The 26410-nt window shown below is 46.9% G+C and overlaps 3 protein-coding genes across 5 annotated transcripts in view; 2 read left to right on the top strand and 1 right to left on the bottom strand.

Annotated features, from left to right (window-relative positions):
• Nucleotides 1-1107: 1107 nt before the first annotated feature.
• On the bottom strand, nt 1108-12290 carry NDOR1 (NADPH dependent diflavin oxidoreductase 1). Of its 3 annotated transcripts, none has more exons than XM_036749224.1 (15): nt 11802-12290; nt 11277-11411; nt 9866-9943; nt 8496-8593; nt 7721-7819; nt 6933-7034; nt 6210-6419; nt 4980-5101; nt 4385-4605; nt 4100-4207; nt 3334-3448; nt 2813-2959; nt 2069-2187; nt 1785-1879; nt 1108-1572 (listed from the first exon to the last, which is right to left on the bottom strand). In XM_036749224.1, the coding sequence occupies exons 1-15, from the start codon at nt 11853-11855 to the stop codon at nt 1428-1430; spliced, it is 1848 nt and encodes a 615-aa protein (XP_036605119.1). In that variant the 5' UTR covers nt 11856-12290; the 3' UTR covers nt 1108-1427. The 3 variants fall into 3 exon arrangements, with proteins under 3 accessions (XP_036605119.1, XP_036605120.1, XP_036605121.1); XM_036749225.1 differs by having other exon boundaries at nt 11277-11425; nt 11802-11824; XM_036749226.1 differs by lacking the exon at nt 11802-12290 and having other exon boundaries at nt 9866-9894; nt 11277-11303.
• On the top strand, nt 11857-13001 carry TMEM203 (transmembrane protein 203). The gene is made up of 2 exons (XM_036749227.1): nt 11857-11926; nt 12100-13001. The coding sequence occupies exon 2, from the start codon at nt 12225-12227 to the stop codon at nt 12633-12635; it is 411 nt and encodes a 136-aa protein (XP_036605122.1). The 5' UTR covers nt 11857-11926; nt 12100-12224; the 3' UTR covers nt 12636-13001.
• Nucleotides 13002-15520: 2519 nt separating this feature from the next.
• TPRN (taperin) overlaps nt 15521-26410 on the top strand; it is a 36244-nt gene continuing 25354 nt past the window's right edge. The window contains exon 1 of the mRNA XM_036749228.1: nt 15521-17857. Coding sequence (XP_036605123.1) covers nt 15656-17857 — 2202 coding nt within the window. The 5' untranslated portion in view covers nt 15521-15655. The remainder of the gene's footprint in view (nt 17858-26410) is intronic.

The raw sequence follows: 26410 nt of genomic DNA on the forward strand, positions 1-26410 counted from the left end.
TAAAGTTGGATTTCAATTCCACTTTCAGCCTCTGATTTTCCAAACCAAGGTGGCCTCATCTTTACACCCACCCAATGGATGAGTACTGCCCACATAAAAGATCCCTAACTAAGCTTGGGAATCCCCCAAATCTGAGGACTTCTTTCTAGCCAGGAAATGAAGTTTTGAAGAAGTGACAGGAGGGTATATGCCAATGAACAGTGTCAGTATCTTGTGTAAGACAGAGGGGATGTTTGTAGTAAAAAGCAGGGACTCATCTGGAGGTACAGTTAATTTGGGACAATTTCCTAGAAGTGGCAAGCCATGGCCCCACTGTAGCTTGATGGAGAGGGTAGGTATTCTGGGCCCCTGGAATGTTCTAAGCCATGTCCCAGAAGAAGGAATACAGGTGTGAGGCAGGCTTCCTGGAGTCGCCCCTCCCTGCTGAGTCAGGGTAAGGAATCCCCACTTGCTGGTCAGACCAGAATGCAGGAAAGGTCTTTCCCAGGTCAGGGGACCTTGCTCTTTCCTCAGGGCAGAGGTGTCCTCTACTCAAGATGACTGGACCTCATTGGTGCACACCTGTACAGGGGTTGAGGCATTTGGGATCTGATGAGAATGATAAACTCCCTCTCCCAAACCCAGGTTCTCTCAGGGTTAGCCTTGGGGGACTAGGAATCCTGGAGACACAAGTAATTATTTTAAGAACTCTGGTTCTTCAGTTTCTTTCTCCACACTCTCCCTCTCCAAATCAAAACTGTTCTTTCCACCAATCTGTGATCATTCAGAACTTCCTCCAGGAAAGCTTCCCTAATTTTCCCATTGAAGTCAGTCTTTTATTATATACCCACCCTAGGCCATTTCCCCAGCTTCTTCTTCTTTTTGCAGCAGAAGGCAGGAGAGGGGAATGCTGTCCCACTGGTCAGGTGCTCTTAAGCCTGGGGGTGTGTGTGTGTGTGTGTGTGTGTGTGTGTGTGTGTGTGTGTGTGGTGTGTGTGGTATGTGTGTGTGTGTGGTGTGTGTGTGTGTGGTGTGTGTGGTGTGTGTGGTGTGTGTGGTATGTGTGTGTGTGTGTTCAACCCTGTGTCTTCAACCCTTCCCAATTCCTTTTAAAGACCCTGCAGATGATCAGTTTGCCATATTATTATTGCTTTGCCAATCACATCTCAATCCCACTTTCCCAGCCAATCAAAAAATCTAATACCTTGGCCCTGCTCCACCCCCTCAGTCAGTCTTCTCACAGCAACTGAAGATCATCAGCTTCCCCAGGTGAAAAGGAAAACATCCAGATATCAGGACAGGGTGAAGATGGTGAGATCTAGTCACAGGGTGGGGAAAACTAGGTTGGGTGGAGAGGGCCTGGAGAACATGTTGAAGACCAAGGTGTGAAGGGTTGATTGTCAGCCTCAGGCCTGAGCCCTTGTAAGGGAAGGGGGGTTGTGAAGCTGTCAGGCCCAAGTCTCAGCCTGGAAGCGCATGGCCCGCTCCAGCATGGTGAGGTAGGCAGCAGCATCAGGGCTAGAGAGTCCACCCTCTGATTGGAACAATGAGGTCAATGACTCTGAGACAGAGGCTGGCATGGACTTGGCATTGCTGATGGAAAGAAAAGGGAACGGAAAGGGAGCAAGTTACCACAAGATTCCAGTGGATCCCCTAGGGCGCAGGTCCTTTTTGGGTCCCCATATGCCTGGTTACTGCAAAGTATGAATCTGGCCTATCAACCCCCATGGACCTCTCCAAACCATAAGGACAAAGGGAATGAGAAGTCAGAGAAGAGAGGGGGAGAGAAGGGAGGGGAGACTTACCCAGCCAGGTAAAAGTAGGCTCCATTCTGGTTCAGCAGCTCCCACACCAATGCCCCATGCTCCTGGAGACGGTGCTGAACATAAATCTTTTCCTCCTGTAGAGATGCTGTATTGTTTTCTCAGCCCTCTGGGGCCAAGGCAGTTACTTAGCTAATGCCTCACCTTCACTGGGTCCAGCACCACTACCTCCTTTCTTGATCTCCCATTTCCCACCCAGACTCCTTTGATTTCCATCGTCTTTCATGCCATCATTCTCATGACTCTCCCTCCCAACTCCCACTCACTTGGTCCCTGGAGAAAGCAGTGATGAGGGTCAAAAAGCCTCTCCGAATGAGTTCTTGCCACTCTGCCTCACAGTAAAAGTCTTTGTCCTTCTGTCGACAACCAAAGAACAGATAGTTTCCTGTTGACAAATGGGGTCAGAGTGGGATAAGGAAGACAATGACAGCTAGGTGGTGAATTGGATAAAGCACTGGTTCTGGAGTCAGGAGGACCTGAGCTCAAATCTGGCCTCAGACACTTACTAGTTGAGCAAGTCACTTAACCCTGATTGCCTCTAAAAGGAAAAAAAAAAAAGGAAGACAATTCCAGAATATTGGCTTTGACCACCAGAAGCATCTTGGTGCCTGGTGCCCTATTAAGGGCTTTGGGAAATTTGGAAAATCCATTTCAATTCTCCCTCCCAATCTTTCTAACCTTGAGTTTTTAAGGATGACCTTCATCCACTCACCCTTTCCTTCTCAACAAGGAATCTAATTATTCTGGATCCCTCTCCATTAGGCTGCTCAGGGAGACTTGTTTGCTTTTGTTTTTGATTTTGACTTTTCTAATTCTGACTTACTAGATACCTGGGGGGTACAAGGATGAAAATGACCTGATGCTACCTTCCAAGACCTTATATTCTTTTGGGGACATTCTAGTTAAGACACAGTAAGGCAGGAATACACAAAAGTACTTATTTGAAGGAAGCTTTTTGTATGTAGTTGCTGTCCAGTCCTGTCCCAATCCATGCTGCCTCTTGTGCTCACCTGTTTGGCCCTGTGCCACACGCTCCTGGATGGCTGCACGGAAGGGTGCCACACCAGTGCCTGGACCCACCATGATCACAGGGATGTTAGGCTCTGAAGGGAAGCTCAGCCCACTTTTTCGAACCCAAAGGGGAACTCTTACTGGTCCTGGATAGGGAAGAAGAAGCTGGGGTGACATCCAAAGACAGGTCTCTCAGTCCCTGAGAGTTTCCAAGTTTTTAATCTTGTCTGAGGGGGCCTGGAACGGAAAAGGTATCAGGAGGGGGTAGCCCCAGGCCAGGGCAAGTTCAGGATGTACTCCTAGCCCTGGGAGGAATAGAAGGGACAAAGAGCCTTGCATGCAATGTTTGACACCTATGTTAAATTTCCCCTGCCTTCCTTAGAGTCCTTCATTACTTCCCATGCGTTGTGATATTTTAGCTCAGCTGAGTGGAGAGAGTAGGAGTGGGATGGCAAAGAAGAGAGAGTATGTGACACTGCCTGAGCACGGCGCTCTGCTCCTGGGGGGCTGCTGAGCTTACCTCTCTTTGGATCCAGGGAAGCCAACCAGGAAGAACAGAGGCCCTGGCGGGGTTTACGGAGGCGAGTCTGGTACTGCACCACAGCCACAAGGATCTGCACCCTGAGAGGATAAGCCTTGGAGAGGGAACAGGCTGGATCACATAATGCTTTGGGGAAGTAAGGGGGAAGGGATATGGGGTAGGTCTTTATTTTCGGAAAGTCAATGGATAGCTTATAAAAATCAATTTGCTTCACAGAATTTACAAAGCTTCTCCCTTTATGCCTCTCCTTTGTTGGTCAAATTGGAAAGGCCACATATGCCTCTACAACTGGAGAGAAAACAAGAAGCAAGAGGCAGTGAAAGAGATTTTTTGGGAGGAATTTCCATCTCTTCATTTCCTTCAGGGCTCTTACTGTATCCTGTGTTGAGCCACTGTTCATACCTCTGTGGTTGGGAGGTTTAGACTACGGCTAGATGGGCCCCTCTACACAACAGCTGTGTTCCTAAAAGGTATGTATGAATTACTTAAAATATTAAATCTTTTTTTTTTCTTATTTATTCCTTGCTTATATTATTACGTTTATTCTTAAACTGTAAACAGACACTTAAAGTATCAAGCTAGGAATTAAGGACTAAAGATTCTTCTAAATGATGTTTCTAAGCTCTTTGCAGATTTTCTCACAGTGGAGGACTGCCTTCTGCTCCTGGCCCTCCCTCCCCAGAAGCTGCTGGCACTGACCTTCTTCCCTTTCAGCACCCTTGAGGTGGTGGGAACTATCTCTCACCAGCAATGAAGAAGCAATGGAGTAGGCCCTGGGCCGGATTGGGGGGATGAGGTCCAGCAGGTAGTCTGGTGGTACAGAAGCTGCTGAGTGAGGGAAGTCACCCAGGATCTGGAGGTAGAAGCAGAGCAGCCTGACTTTAATCTTGGAATTCAACTTTGGCTTCTCCCAGATGCTGAAGGTTGGGTGCATGAGAGCACAATGGTATCTTGGGGCCAGATCCTTAGTTGTCTATGGAGCCTCCCTGACCCAGGAGTCTAGAATCAGGCCCTAGTTCTGACCCCTCACCTCCAAGATGGTCCTTCGAGGTCTGTTGCAGTAGTTGTATAGTTCTTCCTGGCCTTGTGCAGAACTGAACTCAAGCAGCTTCTCACGTTCCATCTGGTGTTGAGAGAGACAGGCCAGGATCTCAAAAAAGGAGCGGTGGGGGACACGGGTGATGTCCAGGTAGTGGGACACAAGGTGATGGATGGTGCAGGGCTGAGGCAGCTGAACTGGGCAAGTGACATCTGAAATAGCAAGCAGGGAATCCCATTTGGTGGTGGCGGGGGGAGGGGTGTGGGGGGGTGTGGGGTGGGGGTGACCCTTGCCTCAAGGGCGATCAGACTCACAGCCACATCTGGTAGGACCTGGTGAAGCCAGGCTGAGTCTCTCTAGGTCATACTGTAGGAACTAGGCTGAGACTCTGAAGACCAATTATATCTCAAAGCCCCTGAGAAGATACTTGAAGTTCTCTGGCTTTGAAGGCAGAAAAGAGAGAAGATAGAAAAGAAAGCCATATAGAGGGAAAACAGAGATGGACAGAGGAGAGAGGCAGTGAAAGATAGACAAGGAAAAGAGAAAGGCAAAATGAAGAAATGGACAGAGAAACAGAGAAACTCACCTGGCTCCCTAGGCTGTAGCACAAAATGCCGGTTTGGGTCCAGACTGAGCAGGTGACAGAATTGCTCGGTGTCACTGGCTGAGTTCTGAGGCTGGATCATCACTATGTCACCAGCAGTAAAGCTGCAGGAAAAGGACCCTACTCCAGTTACCCTTGGGAACCTGCCTATGAAAGCTTCAGAGAAGCTTCCCTTTGGCCTTGATACAGGGACAACTGGGTACGGCAGGAGACAGGCAGAAGCAGTGAGTCTAGGGGAACTGGGAGCAGGAGGTGGAAACTTTATGGGCAGATAACAAGGAAGGGCAAGAAAGTACTAGGTCTAGGAGACAAGGGTTGAAGTAGCTCTTTAGGATTCTAGGTCTCAGAATTAACACCCTTAATTGAGTTGCTGAAAACTGGGGGCTAAAAGCCAAGGTGGAAATCATTTTGGACTCCTCCTTTTCCCTTGCCTCCCACATCTAACTGGAAACTAAGTCTGCTGATTCTACATCCCAAATACACTCGCATCCCCATGTTCTTTCTCTCTTCCCATCTCTACCATCTTACCAGAGGCCCTTATTCCCTCTCATCTAGAGTACTGCATGAGTGTCCTAAAGGATCTCCTGGCCTCTCCACTATAATCCAGTCTATACATTGGCCAGAACAATCTTCCTAAAAACAGAGGCCTAATCCCATTACTCTTCTGCTTAGCAGCTCCAAACTATTAAAAGTTCAAATTCCTCAGCTTGGTAGGCCCCTGCCTACTTTTCTAGCCTCATTTCACATTTCTTTCCCTACTTGAACTGTGTACTCTTGGCAAACTGGTCTTCTCATTGTCTCCCAAATGTGCCCCATATATTCCTTACTTTGTGCTTTTGTCATTCCTCCTTTTGGAACACCCTCCTCACCCAAATTTGCCTTTGCAAACCTTACCTTCAAGATACATGCTCAAATTCCTCCCACAAAACTTTCTACAACCAGAGAGGCTCACAGATTTTTCCTTTTACTGAATTCCTTTAGCATTTATTATCTCATATGGCACTTGTATTCTGTGATATGGTATAGCTGTTTGTTTACATCTCACCTATTCATACCCACATTTGTGGAAGGAATATCTCTTTCCATCTTTAACATATCTCATACTTAATAAATGCTTATTGAACAAATGCCCAACTTGGCAAGATCTCTAGATGACAAAGGGAGAATCCCAGTGAGAAGTTCAGATGGATCTGTGGGACAGAGGCATTTCACCTGATTCCAGAGCCTGTGATGTCAAATTCAATTAGCCGAACATCCTGGAAGTGTGACTCAGCAGTCACTCTTTGATTGGAGACCATGGGAGCCAGGAAGGGCTTGTGGTCAGAGGGCAGCTCCTCAGGTCTTTGATTCTCCGAATGTTGTTCCTCATAGGAAATCCCTGGAGCTTCATCACAAAAGTTCAAAATGAACCTTGAAGGCAAACTAGAAAAGGGAATGAGAAGATGGCAAAGGAAGCCAGTGCATTAGGAGACTGGCAGCAGCAGTGGGAGAGGGAGGGGAGGAGCTTCACTTTAATGAAGTAAGCCACTAAAGGACCCTCTTTTCCCCCCAAAATCTTTAAGGATATGCCACACCTCCTCTCCCTACTGCCTAAGCTGGGGAGCAAAGAGAGCCCACAAGAGGAAGTGGGGTAGTTTTCATGATGAATCTTTTCCCAGTGACCAGCAGAGGGAGTACCTAAATTGAATCAGAGGGGAATATGTTTGGATCTGTCTCAGTTACAGATTTACTCCTGTCCAGAGCTGGTCCAAGGAAAAGCTTAGAAGCTACCTGGATCAGTGTTGTCAAATCCAAGGAGATTCTAGACTCAGCTACTGAAAGGGAAGAGATCTAGAAATGCTAATGTCCTGCAAGAAGGCTTGGGGAGTGGGGTGGGAGTCACAGAGAAACCTTTTAGAAGAGAGCTGGCAGCTCTCTCCAACATCTGATCCTTACGGTATATCAGCAGGTATCACACTAAGGTCAGAAGGCACAGGATACAGCCCCAGAACCTTTGTCCACAGGTCCAGAAGCCAGGGATCAATAACTGCGTAAGGCCTGCCAGAACACAGAGAAAATCCAGGGTAAGCAAGCATGCTCCTTTCTAACAACTCTTCACCCATGTCCACCCATGTTCCCTTCCTTTCCCCTGAGGCTGATCTGGCTCTGGGACAGGCCTTGAATACCCCCTGTCAGGAGGAAAGAGTGTCTTAGCTCATTCTTAAACCAGAGGGCAGCTGAACTAAGGATAGTCTTACAACCATCACCATTTCCTAGGGATGACTCAAACCAGGATCCTAGGTAAAAGGTAGGTGTAACTGACATACGCAAGAAGCCTGGTTTAATATCATTCTTCCTTGCTCTTTGATCCTGCTCCCAAATCAAGACTCAAGCATTTCTTATACTATGTGCTCCACAGGACAAGCAGAAAAGCTGTGGAAGGGAAGAGGCCTATGCAGGCATGTCTTGGGGTCTAGGCTGCACTCTGGCCCAGACACCTTTCATTAGAGCACAGTGGTCTGTTGGCAGACAACTCACTACCTGCCCTATCTAAAGCTCCTTGAAGATTTCTACTTTTTGCATATACTTATACTGTCTCCCCCGACAGAATGTAAACTCCATAAAAATGGAGACTGTTTCATGTTTGTCTTTGTATCCACAGTGACCGCCACAGACCTGTTGACTGACCATTGTCTGACTGGAGTATCAGCACCAGCCTGTGAAGCGCTGGAGCCCCGACTCACCCCAGGTCATGCTGGTCATCACCCAGACCAATGGGCAAGAGTGCACTACCCCCAAGCTGCAGCAGACGTCTGTGTAGTTTTTTGGCCACAAAATTAAACCTGTTGAGAGGAAAAAATATACTAAGAAACCCATACGCAAACAAATGTAAAACTCCCCACTCCCAGTCCATGAAGCCCCTGTTCCCGGGTGATCCTGTCATCGTTCAGAAAAACCCTTTTCCTTCTGCAGGATCTCAGTCTGGGAGTGTGTCTGTGGGGTTTGTTATTCTCATTTTTACCTAAGTGGTTCAAAGAGGGTCAGGGCTTGCCTGTGAGTGGGCCAGGACAGGATCTCTGAGTCCCGGCCCAGTGTTTCTTCACAGGACCATGATTGGGGAGTCCCTATCAGAGAGGTTTTAATGATGTTGGATTTCAGTGGAGTCCCCAAACTGGCTCTAGCTAACAATGCTAAAAACAGGCAAGCCGTCAGGCTAAGACAGCCCCGTGACTAGAGAGGCCCTCGGGAGAGCAGAGGAAGGAGGAGCCTGGGTCCCAGAGGGCGAGGGAGCACTGCTACGGAGGAACCTGATTTCCTGGTCAGTCTCTCGGCTTGCAGAAGGACAGGAAACCTCAGAGAATTACCAGGGCTGGGGGGAAGGCGGGGGGGGGGGGGCCTTGTTCATCTTGGCCAAGATATCTAGCAGAGTCCATCCTTCTCTGAGGGGCACAGGACGGGGTCAACCTCAGAAGACGGGCTGCCTTCTATCTCCTCCCACTTGTGAACCACTCTACTCACTTGGCATAGGAGGAATCGCCGAGACCCAGCACAGCATAATCCATCTGACAGAGGGAGGTAGGAGGCAGGTTTTTTCGGAATATAAACTTCCAGAAGTTCTACAATTAGAACCACTCTTTAGATAACCACAGGTCCAGATAACTGAGGAGCTCATAATCTGGCATGACGACCACCTCACACTGCCTGCCCCGCAAGCAGACCTCCCTGATCTGGGCTACAGGTATATGGGTTCAAGTGGTCTAAGTCAATAGTGTAGCCTTTAAGGGCAGTCTAAGTGAGGACTCCAATTCTAGGAAGTGTTCCCCAAGTAACAGATTGCTATTTTCATGTAGGGTAATTTGTTTTCCTGAGAAAAACTTCACATCAGAGTCTGATAAATACAGCACTACTCATGCAGTTCAGATCCTGGGTGGGATAAGTATTTCCAGTAAAAGTGTATCTGGATCTGGAATTCTGGGGCCAGCTTTGGATACTGGATCTCGGGGCAGGCAAAGCACAGGGAACGGTAGCTCATGTTTGCAGATAAGGCCTCTTTTTAGTTTTCACAGATGGAAAGTGAGAAGAGATGGGATCAGTCTAGAATCACAGAATCACAGAATTTGAGAGTTGGAAAGAACCTAGTCCAATCCATACATGGAAAAACTCCACTTTATAACATGCCTGGCAAGTGGTGGTCCTCTGGCCTGTGCTTGAAGACATCTAAGGAGGAAGAACACCCTACCTCTTCGGGTAGGCCACTCATTAAGTGGCCTCTAATCATTAAGAAGCTTTTATGACCTCTAACCTAAGTCTGCATTTCTGTTACTTCTAGTAACAGAATTACTAGTTACTACTTCTAGTACAACTAGTAAGTACTAGTTCTACCCTCTGATAACAATGAGATAAAGTTTACAAAATCATGGAGGAACTGAAAAGGAAGAGAAACTTGTTCATCAAGTCATTCTATATACTATAACATAAGGCTGAAGAGAGGTAAATAAAGGCCAAATCAAAGTTGTCTTAATTTAAATAGCTTGGAATTTGTTACCCTGAGAGATGATACGGGATAAAAATACAATTAAGACCTGGAGGGGTTTAGATGAACCCCTAGACAACAGACTTATAGCAGGTCAATAAGAAAAGCTGGAGGTGTCCCTAATCTGTGCAGTGATGTCAGGAAGAATGACTATGGCTTTACCAAGTCCATCACTGTACTGACCCAATTAGAGACATGAACCTGGGCTGGATGGATCTAGAATAGCAATTCTTATGTCTTTAAGACCTATAAGCCCAGTAACCTGACTTGTTTTAACAATGTTTGTTGAACTGAACTGACCCAGGACAGATTCTTTGGGCCCCAGGGATATTCACAAATATTCAGAAAACCTTACCTTCATATTGTCAGGGGGGTCTCCTTGGCCTGTAGTTGCACAAACAAATATCACCAGTGGTTCATTAATCAGATTCACCTCAATATAAAAGATAGAAGTGTAAGGATCTCTCATAGTGTCAGCATGAGAAATCTTCCCTTCCTTTCCTCTCCAGTAGATACACAGGAAAGAAAGTACTATAGACTTGGCTTGTGGCATCAAAGGAGTGATTCCTTACAAGGTCCATTCTATTCAACAGGCAAGCCTCATAGAACCAGGCCTGGTTGCCCAGGTAGATGAAGAATAAGAATGGATAAGAACCCCTAATGTTATTCTTCAATCTGTTCCCACTGTTCAAATTCACTCTAGTTAACACGAAGAAAAGGGGATTAACATGAGCAGAAGGGAACTTATCAGATTATGGGAACACAAATGTTTGTGTTTGCCATTCTCTTCTCATTTTTGGCCTTTTCCCCCACCTATTATCTCCTACATTCCTGCTCTACTCCCTTACTTCTAAAACACCTCCAAGCCGGAGCTCTCATGGCAGTTCCCTATATTCTCCAATGTTTTTTCTTTCCCACTCCCTGCCATCGTACGAGGACTTCCATGATTGAGAGCCACTCTATTTTTCCAACATTATCTCATATTACTCTTCTCAACACATGGCATGCTGCTGTCTATATGAATTATTCTGTCCCTGAAGTCTGCCTGGTGCTTTCACTCCTCTGTAACTTTTTCTTATATTTTTTCTATGCCAAGAATGCATTCCCTTCCCATTTTTTGTCTGAACTACCCATCCTTCAAGACTAAATCAAATGCACCTTCTTCCACAAAACCTTTCCCCTCAGACCTCATGCTTTGTTTTGCAACTTTCAAATGTTTGCTTAGTGTAATAATATGTATTATTATTATATTTGTGTTGTATCCTGCAATGACATTGTAAGCTCTACATCTTATTCATCTGATTAGTAAGACTTGTATTTTATCTCCTCTAGTCACTAGTACAGTCCTCTGCACACAGAAGACCCTTAATAAATCTTTACTCAATTGTACTGTTGTGTTGTTTAACTGGCCTTTTCTCAGCTACCCATCAGAGAGGAAAAATCTGACAAGCTAATATCATGATAAAGGGTTAGTAACTAATGGCTTAAGGTTTTGCATCTTCCAGGGGCATCGGATGTGAAGTTGTAATGGTAATCTGAGGCCCTATGACAGCTAAGTGGGAGTAAGATTTTTGGTTAAGGTGACCTTCCTGAAGTTTTTAAAATCATCTCGCATAGGAAACCCAAGTGCAGGACTGTGTCCCATCTCTGCCAAGCAGGGGCACACATCTTCCTAAGTCCTGAGCAGGGACCCCATCAGCCATGAGGCACACCTGAATAGAAAGCTGGGGAGTCTAGGCCAAGACCTCACTCCCAACCTTACTCACCACATCATAGGAATCCAGTGCCTGAACCCTACATTGGAGCCTCCTCCGCCGGCCCTCCCTACTGATCCTCTCTGCCACATCCTGGGCAGTCCCTGTCTGGCTCCCAAACAGGATTAGGAGGCTCGGGGTCAACATCTGGAGAAATGAAGCTAGTGTTGGGGAGAGTGTCAGAGACGTGAGGAGGGACAGAATTGGGGGAGGGGGTGTTTCTATGGGGCAGTCTATAATTAGAAAGAGTTAAAAGTGAGGCTGGGGTCAGAGTCGGGAAGGAAGGTAGGATATGTAGAAGGGTGGGTTAAGAGTGTTGGAATCAGAATCGGGGTAGGTCAAAGTTGACGGGATGACAGCCAGACAGAACTTGGAGTTTAGGCCACAGCTGGGGGGGAGGGGTTCTGGGCCAGGTGAGGGCACGGGCGCGAGGCCTCAGGTGTGTGGGCAGGGGAGGTCGGGATAAGGCAAGGACGAGTAGAGAGGAGAGGGGGTGCAGGCCAAGGACGGAAAGGGAGACAGGGAAAGGACCACCACCTCTATCAGCAACTTCCCGGAGCTGACTTCCGGTGCCGGGGGAAATGACGCCATCAGTGAGCGACGGGCACATCATGGCGGCGGCGGCAGCAGCGGCGGCGGGAGGAGCTGCCGGAACCACTGAGGTGAGTGCGGGGGTCTGGGGTGGGATGGGAGGTTACCGATATCGGGTGTGGCGGTTCGGTCAGCCGGCGGGCTGGGACCAGGTCCGACTACGGAGCCAGGGACGCCGTACGCGAGCGGAAGGAGGCCAGGGTGGCCCCCTTCCCCCCTCGCTGCTGACGCTCTGTCCCTGCAGCCGCAGCCGCCGCCGCCGGGTTCCCGCTGAGGAGCGACCCCGCCGAGCTGCGCAGCGCCGGGCGGCCAGGACCGGGCCCTGCCGAGAGCGGAGCCCTGGGCCCCGCCGGTCCCCGAGCCGGCGCGATGTTGTTTTCACTGCGGGAGCTCGTGCAGTGGCTGGGCTTCGCCACCTTCGAGATCTTCGTGCACGTGCTGGCGTTGCTCGTGTTCTCCGTGCTCCTGGCGCTGCGCGTGGATGAGCTGGCCCCGGGCCTGTCGTGGTGGAACGTGTTCGTGCCCTTCTTCGCCGCCGACGGGCTCAGCACCTACTTCACTACTATCGTGTCCGTGCGCCTCTTCCAGGACGGGGAGAAGCGGCTCGCTGTGCTCCGCCTTTTCTGGATCCTCACTATTCTCAGCCTCAAGTTTGTTTTTGAGATGCTGCTGTGCCAGAAGCTGGTGGAGCAGACGAGGGAGCTCTGGTTTGGCCTTATCATGTCCCCAGTCTTCATTCTTCTGCAGCTGCTCATGATCCGGGCTTGTCGGGTCAATTAGCTCTGCTCGGAGGGGAGGGCGAAAGAAAGGACGCTATCCCAAACCTAGCTCTCCCTAGCTAGCGTTGGACTGGATCAAAGGAACTCCAGCAAGGAGTCAATCGCATTTGCTTATGAAGCCCTCAGCTTTTCTTCATGCTTTTCATCCTAACTACTGGCCTGTGGGCAGATGTGTGGAAAAAACACTGATCACTAGATAAAAGTATTTTTTTTCTTGTATTTTTTTGCTTTGAGTTCTCTTTTTTCTGTTTTCATTCTCCTTGATTTGAGATGACTTCCGGATTGGACAGTGTTTAATTGCCTGAACCGTAAAGGAGTTTCGCTGTTAGGAATTGCTTTTTAATAAAATGTACTGTTGGAATATGAATATTTCTTTGGACTTGGTGGAGGAGGGGGTGTGGTTGGCTGTACTGCTAAATTTGGGAATCCCATTTTGGTCAGTGGTGTTTTGTCAGGGAGCTATCCTGGTAGCAGACCATGTGTTAATTGCAAAGCTCATTTCTCAAATTGAATTGATCAAAGAATTGGATGATTGCAGTTACTAAACATAATATTTTTTGTTTCTCCCTTCCTAAGGAGAAAATTGAGAAAACTAATTCCAGAGGATAGAGCAAACATCGGAATCTGGGACCTAAGACCCTAGTACCTAGATAGTATTCTGACTAGTTTGCCCCATGAATTAGTGAGACATAGTTTTTGTTTTAGTTGGTTGGTATCTAGAATTACAGTTGTATTTTCCTGCCAGCTCCAGTAATTTCTGCATTTCCGTTTTCATTCTTCATCCTCTACTGTTGCCCCACTTAACCTTTCTGGATATTGTAGAGTGATTTGGGAGTGATCCACCTTCAGTAATCCTAAATGAAGGTAACAGTTAAGTCCTTACTATCCTTTATTTTAAAGGCTGGTAACATCAACAGGACAGTAGCCTTGTTACTAAAAGTATTGATGACTTAGATTACATAATGTGCATTTCTATGTATCTTTACATTTGTATATTTCTGTATAGCTCTTTACAGGATTGTTGTGAGGCTCAAATAAGGTAACGTATACAAAATATTTTGCATATCCTAAAACTTTATATAAATCCTGTGTTGATGCACCAAATTTTCACAATCCCTCTTCCTTTTACCCAAATATTTCCATATCTCATTACTTTCCTCAGTTAGCCCACTTTAGTTAGGTAAACACTAATGTAACCTGGGAAAAATTGGTGAGGTCAAGAGCATCCAGTCTGTTGCAGCCCTGGGTGTGGATGTTTTCCTGGCCAACCAGTGGTGCTGGCTGGAGGCAGATTTCATTTTACTACTAGGACTTTGGAGTGGGAGGTGAATAATTTCCCTTGACTGTAATGTAGGAGTAAGGCATCCAAGGAAATGGGAGAAAATGAGATGAAAAGTTAGCAATCTTAGGAACACAGCTGGTGTTAGTTATTTTGGCTTCTTCTGGCTTAGGCTCTCACATCAGTCCCTTGGTTCACAATCCTAGGCTTTTCCCACCACTGGATTTCACTTGGCATAACTGAAGGAAACAAACATAAAGAAGATATTCTGGTCAGGTTATGCTTTCTCTGGATTAAAGGGCACCCTAGAGGGTATTGTGAACTGTTCAGATATTGGGATCTTGGAAACCCTACTGTTTTCCCCATCATGTGTAAAATGACCGGATTGGATGACCTCCAATGAATGTTTCAGCTCTAAGTCTATGATCCTATGATCCATGCCAAAAGTTTCTGTTTATATTTCCCCATAAAAGCAAAATACCATGAGAAGAGAGGCAAGTTTGTAGAGGAAATGAAGGGCCCCACTTTTACTGAGCAGAGTTGGCCTAACCTCTGCTTGGGTAGCTAGGTGGCGCCTGCAGTCAGGAAGACCCGAATTCTAATTCGGTCCCCGATGCTAGCTGTTTCACTCAGACGCTAGCTGGGCAAGACACTTAATTCCCTATTTGTCTCACCTCCTTTTCTGTAAAATGAGGACACACTGGAGATGGAAATGGCAAACCGATCCAGTATCTTTGCCAAGGAAATCCTATGGACAAAGTTCATGGGCCTCGTAGTGTAGGATACTACTGAACAACAAAAATCTTTGCCTTCTGCCCTCCTAGGAGTCCACGCTGGAACCACACAGAGACAGCAGAGAGAATTTGTGCTAGTGTCATGCTAGAGAACTAGGCTCATTCCTATTACCTCCAATTTACCCCGGGCTGCCTCCTTGGGCCAACAGGAACAAGGCTCACGGTCACACGGAGAGGCGGAACCCAGGTTTAATCACTCATAGCTCGAAGCTCTCTCTCTGTGATACAAGTGTCTGGGCTGCGGGCCAGGACCCTCCCTTTTCCACCCTAGTAGGGACTTTGTTGCCCACATTAGTGTCTTCTGAGGGAATAGCAGGAGGAGCAAAAGTAATTAGAATACACCATGACGACCCAAGAGGAGGGTCTAAAGTGCCTTTCCCCAATTGGGCGCTTGCCCGGGTGATGGAGTCTTACCCAATTAAGGGTGCTTTCCCCCAGGGGATTGAGCGAGTGTAATCGTTAGCCAATAAGAAGAGTTCTTAAAGGGGGGCACGGGGAGAGGGCGTTCCCCTCGCCTCACTCCGCCCCCAGTTTTCCCAATAGGTGCTGCTGGCACATACTGGGCGAGTCTGTGGGGTCTTTTCCCAATAAGCACCGGTCTTGGTGATGATGGTATTCCCCAATGAACAGTCCTTTATCTCAGAGGGCGGAGCAAGAAAGGTCACTGGCCAATGAACAGAATTCCTCCCCCCCGTGGGCAGCGGGACGACCCTTCCCCGTCTGCCATAGGTGGCCCTGGCACACATGGGGCGGGTCCCGAGGGGCCTTTCTCCAATGGGAGGCGGCCCAGAGAATAGGGGTGTGGTCACAGATGGGAAAGCGGGTAGCAGTGGGGGTCAGGCGAGCCGGGGCAGTTCCATCAGTCCACCAGCCCGCCAGGCAGGTTGCCGGGCGCTATCGCTGGGGCGTATTTGCCCGGCTTCGCCTCATCTCGCTCTGCACGGTACCATGACGAGCCTTGAGCCTCGGCGGCCGCCGGGCCTCGATGGACTGGCGGGATCCGGCTCCCGTTCAGTGCTGCCGGCATGGAAACGGGAGATCCTGGAGAGGAAGCGAGCCAAGCTGGCGAGCCTGGGGGCTGGGCCCCGGGGCTTGGCCGGAGGGGCCGACGCTGGGGTCGGAGTCGAGGCTGCAGCTGGAATTACGGCCGGGGCTGGAGGCGAGTGCCCAGGGGAGCAGGCACCTGCGGCGGAGCGGCTGGTGCTGGCCGATAGCTTGGGACCCCTGCGGGAGAACCCCTTCATGCGGCTGGAAACCGAGCGCAAGCGGCAGCGGAGGGGGCGCGGCGCGGCGCCCGGGGCCCGGTCCTCGACAGGGCGACCGGTGCAGCAGCTGCTGGAGCTCTACAGCCGCGTCCCAGGCATCCGCACCATTCGCGCCGACAACATCCTCATCATCGAGTCCGAGCCCGGCTTCTTGCCCGGCCAACGGCCCTACGAGGTGAGCCCCGCCGGCCCGAGTCCGAACTCGGACCCAGTGCAGCAGCTACTGGCCCGGCGTGGCTGCTCCGTGGCGGAGATCCGGGCCGCAGAGGTGGTGATCTACGAGACCCCCCGCGCAGCGGCGGAGGCGGCAGCGCAGCCGGGCAGAGTCAGCCGTCTGTTGGAGAAGTTCGATTCCCAGCTAGCTAGCGGCGAGTCACGGTCCCGGGCCCTATCCCCGCCTCGGCGTCGCGGGAGTCCTGAACGGAGCCGGCCTCTGGTGCCAAAGCCTTCTGCCGCCGAGCAGCGGAGCTCGGCCACCTCCCCCTCCCCGCCCAGCCCTGGACCCAGTACTCCCAGCGTGGGAGAGAGAGCCGCCTGGTTCCAGAGGGAGCAGGCATCAGCAGCTGCGCCATCCCGGCTCAGTGACTTCCTCCAGAAGACCGGCAGCAACTCTTTCACTGTCCACCCCCGGGGTCTGGCCAGAGGAGGCCGGACGGTACCAAATGGGCCTGCCATCGAGGCCACCCCGGAGCCCCATCTGGGTCCTGCCAATGGCCTCCCTGCAGTGGGTGGGCCTGTGCCATCCTCTTCCAGTACTTCCAAAGGCACAGACAATCGGCAGCCAAATGCTGAGGAGGAGGCACCTATCCTCAACCCTTCCCCTGGCCCTTGCCCGACGGGCAGTGCCAATGGGGGACCCAGTGCCACTCCAGCTGCCCCTTCCACATTCCCCAAACACAGCCTGGCCAGTGCCACTCCCAGTCAGCGAAGGTGGGTTTTTGCAGCCACCAGCACCAATGACTCTTTTGAGATCAGGCCCGCCCCCAAGCCAGATATGGAGACTATCTCTGATGAGGATGTCCAGGCTAAGGCCTTGGCCAACCTCCGAATGAACTCCAAAAACTCCTTTGTCTTCATCCCCAAGCCCAGGGTGGAAGTGCTGGGCTCCAGGGCTGGCCATCCAGTGGGGAGCAAAGCCTTTGAGCAGCCAAAGGGAAAGTCCAGTGTCTCTTCTCAGTCTGGCCATTTGACTCATATACCTCTGGAAAATGGGAGCCAGCACCCACAGGAAGTTGTACCTGCATATAGGAAACACTTGGGGGGTGAGGCCCTGCAGGCAGCTGAGGAAGGGGATCCTCAGAAAAAAATAGCCACAGCTCTCTCAGAGGCGAACCACAAATGGCAAGGGGAGGTACTGACACCCCCGACCATAGAGAGACCTTCCAAACAAGAGCCTTGTGGAGGCTTTGAGATTTCTGACACATCCCTCAGTTCCTCAGTTACCCAGATTCCTGAAGAGCCCAGTAGACCAGCGCTCCCTGTTACTTATATTGATGAGGTAGATTCAGATGATGAATCCTACCATGAGGCCAAACCAGTTTTCAGACTCCCTGATGCTCCTCATTATCGACCTCATCCCTCTCTGCCTAACAGCAAATCTGAAGTTCACTACCGGAGCAACAATACATTCACGGTGGTGCCTAATAGGAAACCAGCTACCCCTGGGGTGAGCCTCAGTCCACCAAATGGGGAACTGTATGCTGAGGAAGAGGAGGAGGAAGACCAGTGGAAAGGGAAAACTCTTGAAGATCCTGAAGCATCCCATGAGAATGTGGGGATGTTACTCAAGAAACGTTATCCCACTGTCCATGAAATTGAAGTGATTGGGGGCTACTTATCCCTAAAGAAGTCCTGTCTGACCAAGATTGGGTCCTCAAGGAAAAAGGTAACACTGAATGAGAGATACCAGAGGTCTGCCTAGCTAGGAAGAAAAACGTGTGATCAAGCGATAGACACTTTGACTAGCACTTGATGAATGTTCCCAGCCTCTCAAAGAGAAAGAAAGAAAAGCTTTATTGATATTTTTTTTATCTCCTTATCCTTCACAGCCATTTTATCACTGGCCATCCTTGCTCTAATAGAGCCTTCTCTTATAAATATAGTCAAACAAAGCAAATCAATACATTAACCATGTTTGAAAAGTGTAAGCCTCATTCAGTAACCTTTAAGTCTGTCACCTCTCTGTTAAGACTTGGGAGACATGTTTCAAAAAAAAGTTCTCAAGGTCATGATAGGTCACTATTGATCAGAATTCTGAAGGTTTTTGATGTAGTTTTCCTTTAATTATTGTGGTCATCACGTAAATTGTTTTTCTGGTTATTTTTATTTCAGTTGGCATCAGTTCAAAATAAGCCTTCCCAAGTTGAATTCTTTTCATTTTTTTTTTTGGAGGGAGGAAGGCATGGCAATTGGGGTTAAGTGACTTGCCCAAGGTCACACAGCTAGTAAGTGTGTCAAATGTCTCAGGTCCTCCTGACTCCAGGGCCGATGCTCTACTCACTGTGCCACCTAGCTGCCCCAAGTATGCCCTCGACCTTCCTTTTTTTTTTTTTTAAATTCTTTTCTTTCATCACAATAATGTTCCATTAAGTTTGTATGCTACAATTTGTTCAGATATTTTCTGGTCAGTGGGCATCCACTTTGTTTCCAGTTCTTTGTTATTCCCCTCCAAAAAAATCTGCTATAAATATTTTTATATGTCTGAGATCTTTCACTCTGTTTTTCACTTCCTAATATCGTATCCCTGGGTCAGAGCATACCCATGGCTTAGTGATGTTTTGGGTGTAATTCCAAATTGTTTTTAGAACAATTGGACCAATTTACAACTCTACCAGCAGATTATTAGTGTGCCTGCCTTCCCATGATAACCCCGCTAACATTTTCCTTTCTTATTTTCTGTCTCCTTTGCCAAAGTGATAGCTGTGAAGTAAAGCTTCCTTCTGGACTGAATTTATTTATCACAAGAGAGGGCTTTATTGGAACTGGAATGGTTAGTGGAAAACGACAATGAAATGAAAAAAAAAGAGAGAGAAAAGAACATCAGCATTTTTCTGATTTCTGCCGCTTTTCTTTGTTCCAAATCTGTAGTCAGGTCATAAATTGTTGAAATTGGTTGCAACTGCTGTTCAGGTGCTCTCTTCTGAATGTTCAGAGACCAAGGGACACAATATTAGCTTGTTCTGGTCCAGGTGGTTGTGCCCAGTTGATGGAGATATTTGGATAGTTAAAAACAATTGTTTGATACAAGAAACGGACCTCCCTCAAATTAAGCATTTGAGCTTTTCCCCATGATGTCTTTGCCCTCTCGGCAGGTACCTGTGGGTATAGATTAGAAAATTCCCTAGTCATAGTTTACAGAGGAGTCAAAATATCCCATACTAACTATTTTGTCATTACAGCACTCTTACACAGGATGGAACGTGCCCCTGTTATAGCAAGGTGGTGGCAGCAATGTGGTGTACCTACCCAAGGTTTGCCACTCAAATAGGAAGAGGGGCCTGCTTTAAGAAAGAACTTAACTGATGTGCTGTTTTTCTGCTTGGTAGGCAACTCCCATTTGCATGAAAACTTTAGAAAGAACGCTGGCGTTGGAATAAAAGGACCAGCCAGCGTTTGAGTCCCATTTCTGCTACTTGACACTCCTTGAGTGACCTTAGGTACATAAATTCACATCTCTAGCCCTCATCTGTAAAACAAGGAGGGAGATGGGACTAGATGACCAGATGACCTCTGAAGTTCTTTTCAGCTCTAAATCTCCAATCTTCTGATCCTGTGATCCGTAGCCTCATCCCAAGGAAGAAAGTTCAGCTCTTCAGGCCTCCCCTGAGGGGAGAAAAGTAGCTGTGGCAGGAAAAACCTGTAGGGTCTCACCTGGAGCTATTGTTCAGATAGCTTGTCAGCTGAAGAGTACGCAAGTGGGAAAGAAGTTTAGGTCAGCCCCAAATTGGCTATGGCTATGTCCATTTCAGTGGCTATAGGACAAGAGGATAGAGAGTAGGTCTCAGTCAGAAAGACCCAAATTTGTCCTAGCGCTGAAAGCTACTGGCTTTGTGACCCTGGGCAATTCTCTTTACCTCTCATTACTCTAGGCCAGTTGCTGAAAAGGTGCTGGTCTGAATTGGTGAGAGGGAGTTGCTGTATTTGGGTGTTCCCTATATTAATGAAATAAAGATCCAGTTCCTCTCCCTTAAAGTGGCAATGTGACATTAAACTCAAATAGAAATGAGGGCCACTAACCCCTGTTCGGGCTGCATAATGACTTAGAAAACCACCTATTAACATGTATCTATGTTCTATTGCATTTTAATTTTGTTAAATATTTCCCAATTACATTTTGATCTGACTGGGGATGCCTCTGTCTTAAAGGATTGTCATCGGCAAGTGGCAAAGTTTACTGACCTTGTGTGACATTCACAATGTCCTTTTGGGTCCTTTACTTAGTTTTCAGCTGAATCCAAGCTCAGATTAGAAGTCCTAGGAGAACCTCAGGAAGCTTGTTGCTACCCATGAGAAATTAGGGCAAGTTGATTCTTTGGACAGCATTCTGGGTTGGATGGAGCTTTATGCATTTCTTCACCTTTGAGTCCCCTTAAGACCCACCTTTTTTTTTTTCCTTAGGAACCTGGGTACCTCTACTTCGATTTCTAAAGTTAGGAGTGTATTTTCTCTTTTGGCTTTTTCACAGAAAAGCATTGTAGAATGTTTCCCTCCTGTGGGAGGTCTTTTTTGTTCCTACTGCAAGTGGTGCCAGCTCTGGCTGGTAAATCCACAAATCCTCCAAACCTTGTGAGTAGAAACTGAAATTTATCCAGGCTCAAAGCCTTAGCTTTCTGGAGCCCTCAGAAACCGGAGTGGCCACATGGAATTAACAGGCTTGTTAATTCCTTTTTATTTAATGCTGTTGTCATGGGGCAGGGCTATCACTGGGCCCCATTAACTACATGCCCCAACCAGCTTTCTCTGTATTGAGTGTTGAAGTCTCAGAACTATGAATGGATCTACCTTATTTCCAGATCCAGACGGAGCATTGTTATAATGGGGGTTACGCTCTTACCTTCTGTGAAGGACTTTTTTGGTTGCCTTTACTCTCTGTGATTTGCAAAAATGGGAGAACTGACTCATCCCTAGATGGCTCTTAGTGGTGGAGCCTGTTCTTATAGGGTTGGGCTTGCTCTCCTTTCTTGGACTCTCTTTGTCCCCAATCACCTGCTGACTCTGTCCCATTCTCTTGGCTTTTTACTCTCCTTCGGTGAGCTCACATGAACCACCCCACCCCTAGGCCTCTCCTGTATTTAATGAGATGAGTGGAGGAGAGCAGATTGTACTGAGCTCTTGAGTGTATTAGGAGGAAGCAATATTCTTGCTACAAGTCTTGACCTCTGAAGGAATTCAAAGGGGTATATTGACCATAACTGAGTAAGAAAAAGGGAGAGGCTGTGGGATGTATAATGGGAAGGGCACTGGATTTAAGTAGAGTCAGAAGCCTTGGGTTCAAATCCAGGTTTGGCTGCTTACTCTCTGTGTGACCTTGGATACATTCTCTTCATCTCTCTGGGCTTCATTTTCCTCATGAAAGATGGGAGGTTTGGACCAGATAGTTTTTTAAAGTCCTTAAATCCTATGAATGGCAAATACCATAAGAACCAGGCTATGTAACTTGAAGGCTAGATATAGACTCTCAGATTTGTGTCTGACTACCTTTCTGACCAGAGCCAACCCCTTTCCAGCCTTACTTGTTCTTGGGGGGTGAGGGGGAAGGGGAAGAGGCAGTGCCAGCCTAACCCTTTGTACCCTGTACCTGAGCACGGTGCTTTACAGAGCCCCTCCCTGTCAATGCCTTTTACAGAAAAACTGAAAATTTTCCGGGTTGTTTCCTGTTCTTTGTTTAACCTCGGGGCAAATTCCAAGGCTAGTAAATACCATATCACTTCCCTATTGGTGGGGTGACAAGGGGCTCCTTTGGGAGTGAAACTGGGTCTGACAAGTATCTTAACAGCATACCCCGGTCAGCCCTACTTGTCTCGCTAATGGTGACTTCTCCCATTCATTTCAGAGCTTCCTGAGTGAGTTGTTTATTTCCAAGGCTTCTCATTCTTTTCCTCCCAGATCCTCCTAATGTGACTTTTGCTTTACATCAAGTTCCCAAAAGTTCTCTTGTTTAAAGCCTCTAGCAGCTTTTCCAAGACTAATCCAAGGGCCCCTTTTCTCTTCCCCTCTCCTAGATGTTGCATATATCCCTCACATTCTGGCACTAAATTACAGGGTATTTCCTTCCTTGGTTCTCTTCTCCATATTGCCCTTCTTCCCTTTTTTCTGCATCTCCCTTCCCTCTCATTGCCGGGGTCTCTTCCAGGGGTTAGGTCTTGCCTTGTTTTCTCTCTACATCTGTTCCTTTGGGGTGGTCTTCTGCCATCATGGTTTATCACTGGCCCTTGGCCCTTAATTCCAGTCAGTGCTTCGTCATCTCAGCAAGACACTTGAATGTCCTCTTAGTATTTGGAATTATCATGGCTTAATAGCAGTCAAACCCAGCCCTTCTTTATCCTCTGTGCTGAAGCTCTGCCATCCCAGTTGGTAGCAATAATTCCCACCCGCTGGTCCCTCTCCCTTTCTTATTCGCACATCCTCTCAGTGCCGTGTCTGGTCCCTTATGTCATCTTTCATACCTGCCTCTTTCTTAGCAAAGCCTGTTTCTAAAATCTGGTTATCCCATTTCTCCACTATTTCATCCTCATTTCTGTCCTTGTGGGGCTTTCCCTCTTCTCATCCCCCTGACGGCAGCCTCTACTTTAGCAGACAAACCTACCCACTAACCTTACTCCATCACTTTTTCTTTCCTATTTGCCATTAAAAAATTAAACTATTCTTTTTGGCTACCCTCTTCTCTCTTGGTCTTGGTGCCCTCCTCCTTGTCCCCTTGCTATATCTCTCCAATCCTTAGACATCAGCTTCCCCAGTTATCCCAGGTCCTTTATTGCCTTGTGTCATTTGACCTCGGGCTAGGGCAGGGGTAGGGAGCCTTTGGACCTGAGGCCTCATGTGGCCTCTAGGTTCTCAAGTGCAGCCCTTTGACTGAATCCAAACTTCATAGAACAAATCTCAATAAAAGGATTTGTTCTGTAAAACTTGGACTTGGTCAAAAGGCCGTACCCAAGAACCTAGAAGGCCACAAGTGTCTTCAAGGCCACAGGTTACCTACCTGGGCTAGGGTCTCTCATGTCCATAGTGATTCATATTTATATGGCATTTTAAAATTTACAAGAAGGCATTTTCCTCATTATGATCCTCATTATTATCTCCCTTCTATGGATTGGGAAATGAAGACTTGAAGTGTATAAGTGAGTTGCTCATTGTCATACATCTGGAGAACAAAGGGATTTAAACCCAGGTTTCCAATTCTAAGGGCAGTGATCTGTTCACTGGGCCACCCCTACCTCCCTTCCTTGCATTAAGACAAAAATGGAAAGAGACAGCATCTTTGTTCAGCCATCTCTCACCTCTAGGAGACTGTGGTCTAATGGTGTTTGAGATGATGGGGCTTTAGGACTAAGGAGCATAGATTGTCTAGGGCAGGGTCTACAAAGGTGGGGTGTCCATGGGTAGATTTCAAGAGTCCACAAACTTGGATAGGAAAAAAAATTATATTTTTATTTTTACTAACCTTGAACTGATTTTTAGCATTTCTCTTAATGATTTAAAAACATTATTCTGAGAAAACCTTTGTAGATTTCATCAGACTGCAAAAGGGATCCATGACCCAGAATAGTTAAGAACTCTTGATCTAGACCTGCAAGGGTGGGGAGACCTGTGGTCTTGAGGCCGCATGTGGCCCTCTAGATCCTCAAATTCGGCCCTTTGACTGAATCCAAACTTCAAAAGGGCCAGACTTGAAGACCTAGAGGACCACATGTGGCCTTGAGGCCTCAGGTTCCCCACCCTGGATAGGGTGTTTGGCAACTAAGAAATAGAGGCTGAGGGAGCTGAGGACACTCAGGGTCTTAGGCTATAGAAGGGGCTAATAAAAATTTTTTGGGAGGTGAAGAGAGGTGAGAACAGAAGGACAGACGTTCCTAGATATAGGAAAGGTAATGCACTTTCCAATAAACTAGTTTGGAAGAAGAGAGGTTGAAGAAGTTGACAGGGAAGTCAGCTTGAGCCTGAGCCAGGAGAAAAGGGGGTTTGACCTTGGGAAGTTGTGGAGGTGACCGAGCCTGTCAGTGATCACCAGAATAGTTCCAGAAAAAGAAGGGAGAGGCCAGATGGCTTCTTTCAGGTGAGTAGGTAGGCCTGGCCAGGGCCCTACTGGGAGCAATACCTTCATTCACAGCATTGATTCAGGGCAGCTGCTTCTGCCCTTGGACACACAGCATCACTTGTCTCTTTCACATTCGTCAGAGGCAGCACTTCATGCAGTACAAAGAGTCAGGCAACTTGGGGTTGAATCCCATTTTAAGTATATATTGTCTGTATGACCACTGGCAAATCATTTGACTTTTCTAAATCTATTTCTGATAATGATACTTGTTATATCTCCCAGGGTGGTTGTGAGAAAAGTGCTTTGTAGATATTAAAGTGATTTCAAAATATGAATTATCACTTCACAAAGCTGTAGTCAACTGTGGTAACACCCTAAGTCAGCCAGTGACATCTCTGACATATGTTATGAGCAATGGGCCTTAGTAATGGAGGAATGAGCTTTTGTTAATACCTTCTCTGTCATTTGTTGTAAATCCTTTAAAAAAATTCTATTGTATTTTTCCGTTATTTAAAAAAATATTTTTATTTGTTTCTTAAGTATTTCCCAATTATGTGTAAATTTTTTTGGACCTCCTTTTGTAAACCTTTGAGTTCCAAATTCTCTCCCTCCCTCTTGCCCCTCCCCTCCTTGAGAAGACAAGCACTTTTATTTTGATTATACATATGAGGTCATGTAAAATATATGTCCATATTAGCCATGTTGCAAAAGAAAACACAAACATAAAATAATCAAGATGAAGGTTAAAAAAAAAGTAAGCTTCATTCTGCATTGAGAGATCATCAGTTCTCTCCCTGGAGGTGGATAGCATTTTTCGTCATGGGTTCTTTGGAATTGTCTTCATCAAAGTAGCTAAATTGATGATTCTTAGACTTTTGCTGTTACTGTGTACAATGTTCTCCTAGTTCTGTTATTTTATTTCTAAATCCAGAGTCTTTCCTTTCCACCTTCCCCTCCCTCTTTCCTCAATTGAGAAAATAAGAAAAAAAAAACCTGTCATAAACATGTATAGTCAAGCAATACAAATTCCCAAATTGGTCATGTAAAAAACATAAACCTCAACCTTTTCTCTGAGTCCATCAGCTCTATCTGGAGGTAGATAGCATGTTTCATCATGAGTCTTCTGGAACTGTTGTTGGTCATTGTGTTGATCAGAATTCCTAAGTCTTTTAAACTTTTAAAGTTTAAACTTTAACTTTTAAAGTTCTTTGTCTTGATAATATTGTTATTGTTGTATAAATTATTCTCCTGGTTCTGCTCACTTCATTTTGTATCAGTTCATACAAGTCATCCCAGGTTTCTCTGAAACCATCCTTTTCGTAATTTCTTACAGTTCAGTAATATTCCATTACATCCAGATACCATAACTTGTTTATCTGTTCTCCAATTAATGGGCACTCCCTCAGTTTGTAATTCTTTGCCACCATGAAAAGAGCAGCTTTTTTTTTGTACATATGGGTCCTTTTCTTCTTTCTTTGATCTCTTTGGGGTATAGGCCTAGTAGTGATATGGCTGGACCAGAGGGTATACACAGCTTAATAGCTTTTTGGGTACAGTTCCAAATTGCTTTCTAGAATGGCTGGACCCGTTCTTAGGTCCACTAACATTGTGAAATGTACCTATTTAACAATCATATGCATTTGTGAAGTGATTGGCTGGACTCAGATTTTGTAGTCTGTGATCATGGAGTAGAAAAACAAGGGGAAAAGGGTGCTGGTCCTGCAAACTGTTTCCTTTTGGAAATACACAGAGCCACTTCTCAATAAAAACTGTTATTATTAACTATTATTTATTTAGCATTTTAAGGTTTTCCAAGCCCTTCACAAACATTATATCATTTGATCCTCATAACAACTCTGGGAGGTAGGTGCTACTATTATAACCCCCATTTTGCAGTTGAAGAAACTGATGTGGACCAATGTTAAAAACTTGCTCAGGTTTATATAGCTAGGAAGTATCGGAGTCTGAATTTGAACTCATGTCTTCCTGACTCCAGATCCAGTGCTTTCTTATCCACTGTACAACCTAGCTGCTTCTCAAAAAAAAAGAAAAACCAACAAACCAAAAACGTTTATTAAGTGTCTGCAGAAAAGTGAAACAGTTTCTGTCCTTGAGGAGTTTATAATCTAGACAGGGAGGCAACATTACTTATATACAAAATACAAGGTTATTTTGGAGGGGGTG

Source organism: Trichosurus vulpecula, chromosome 3 (genome assembly GCF_011100635.1).
Source record: "Trichosurus vulpecula isolate mTriVul1 chromosome 3, mTriVul1.pri, whole genome shotgun sequence".
Taxonomy (NCBI): Eukaryota; Metazoa; Chordata; class Mammalia; order Diprotodontia; family Phalangeridae; genus Trichosurus; species Trichosurus vulpecula.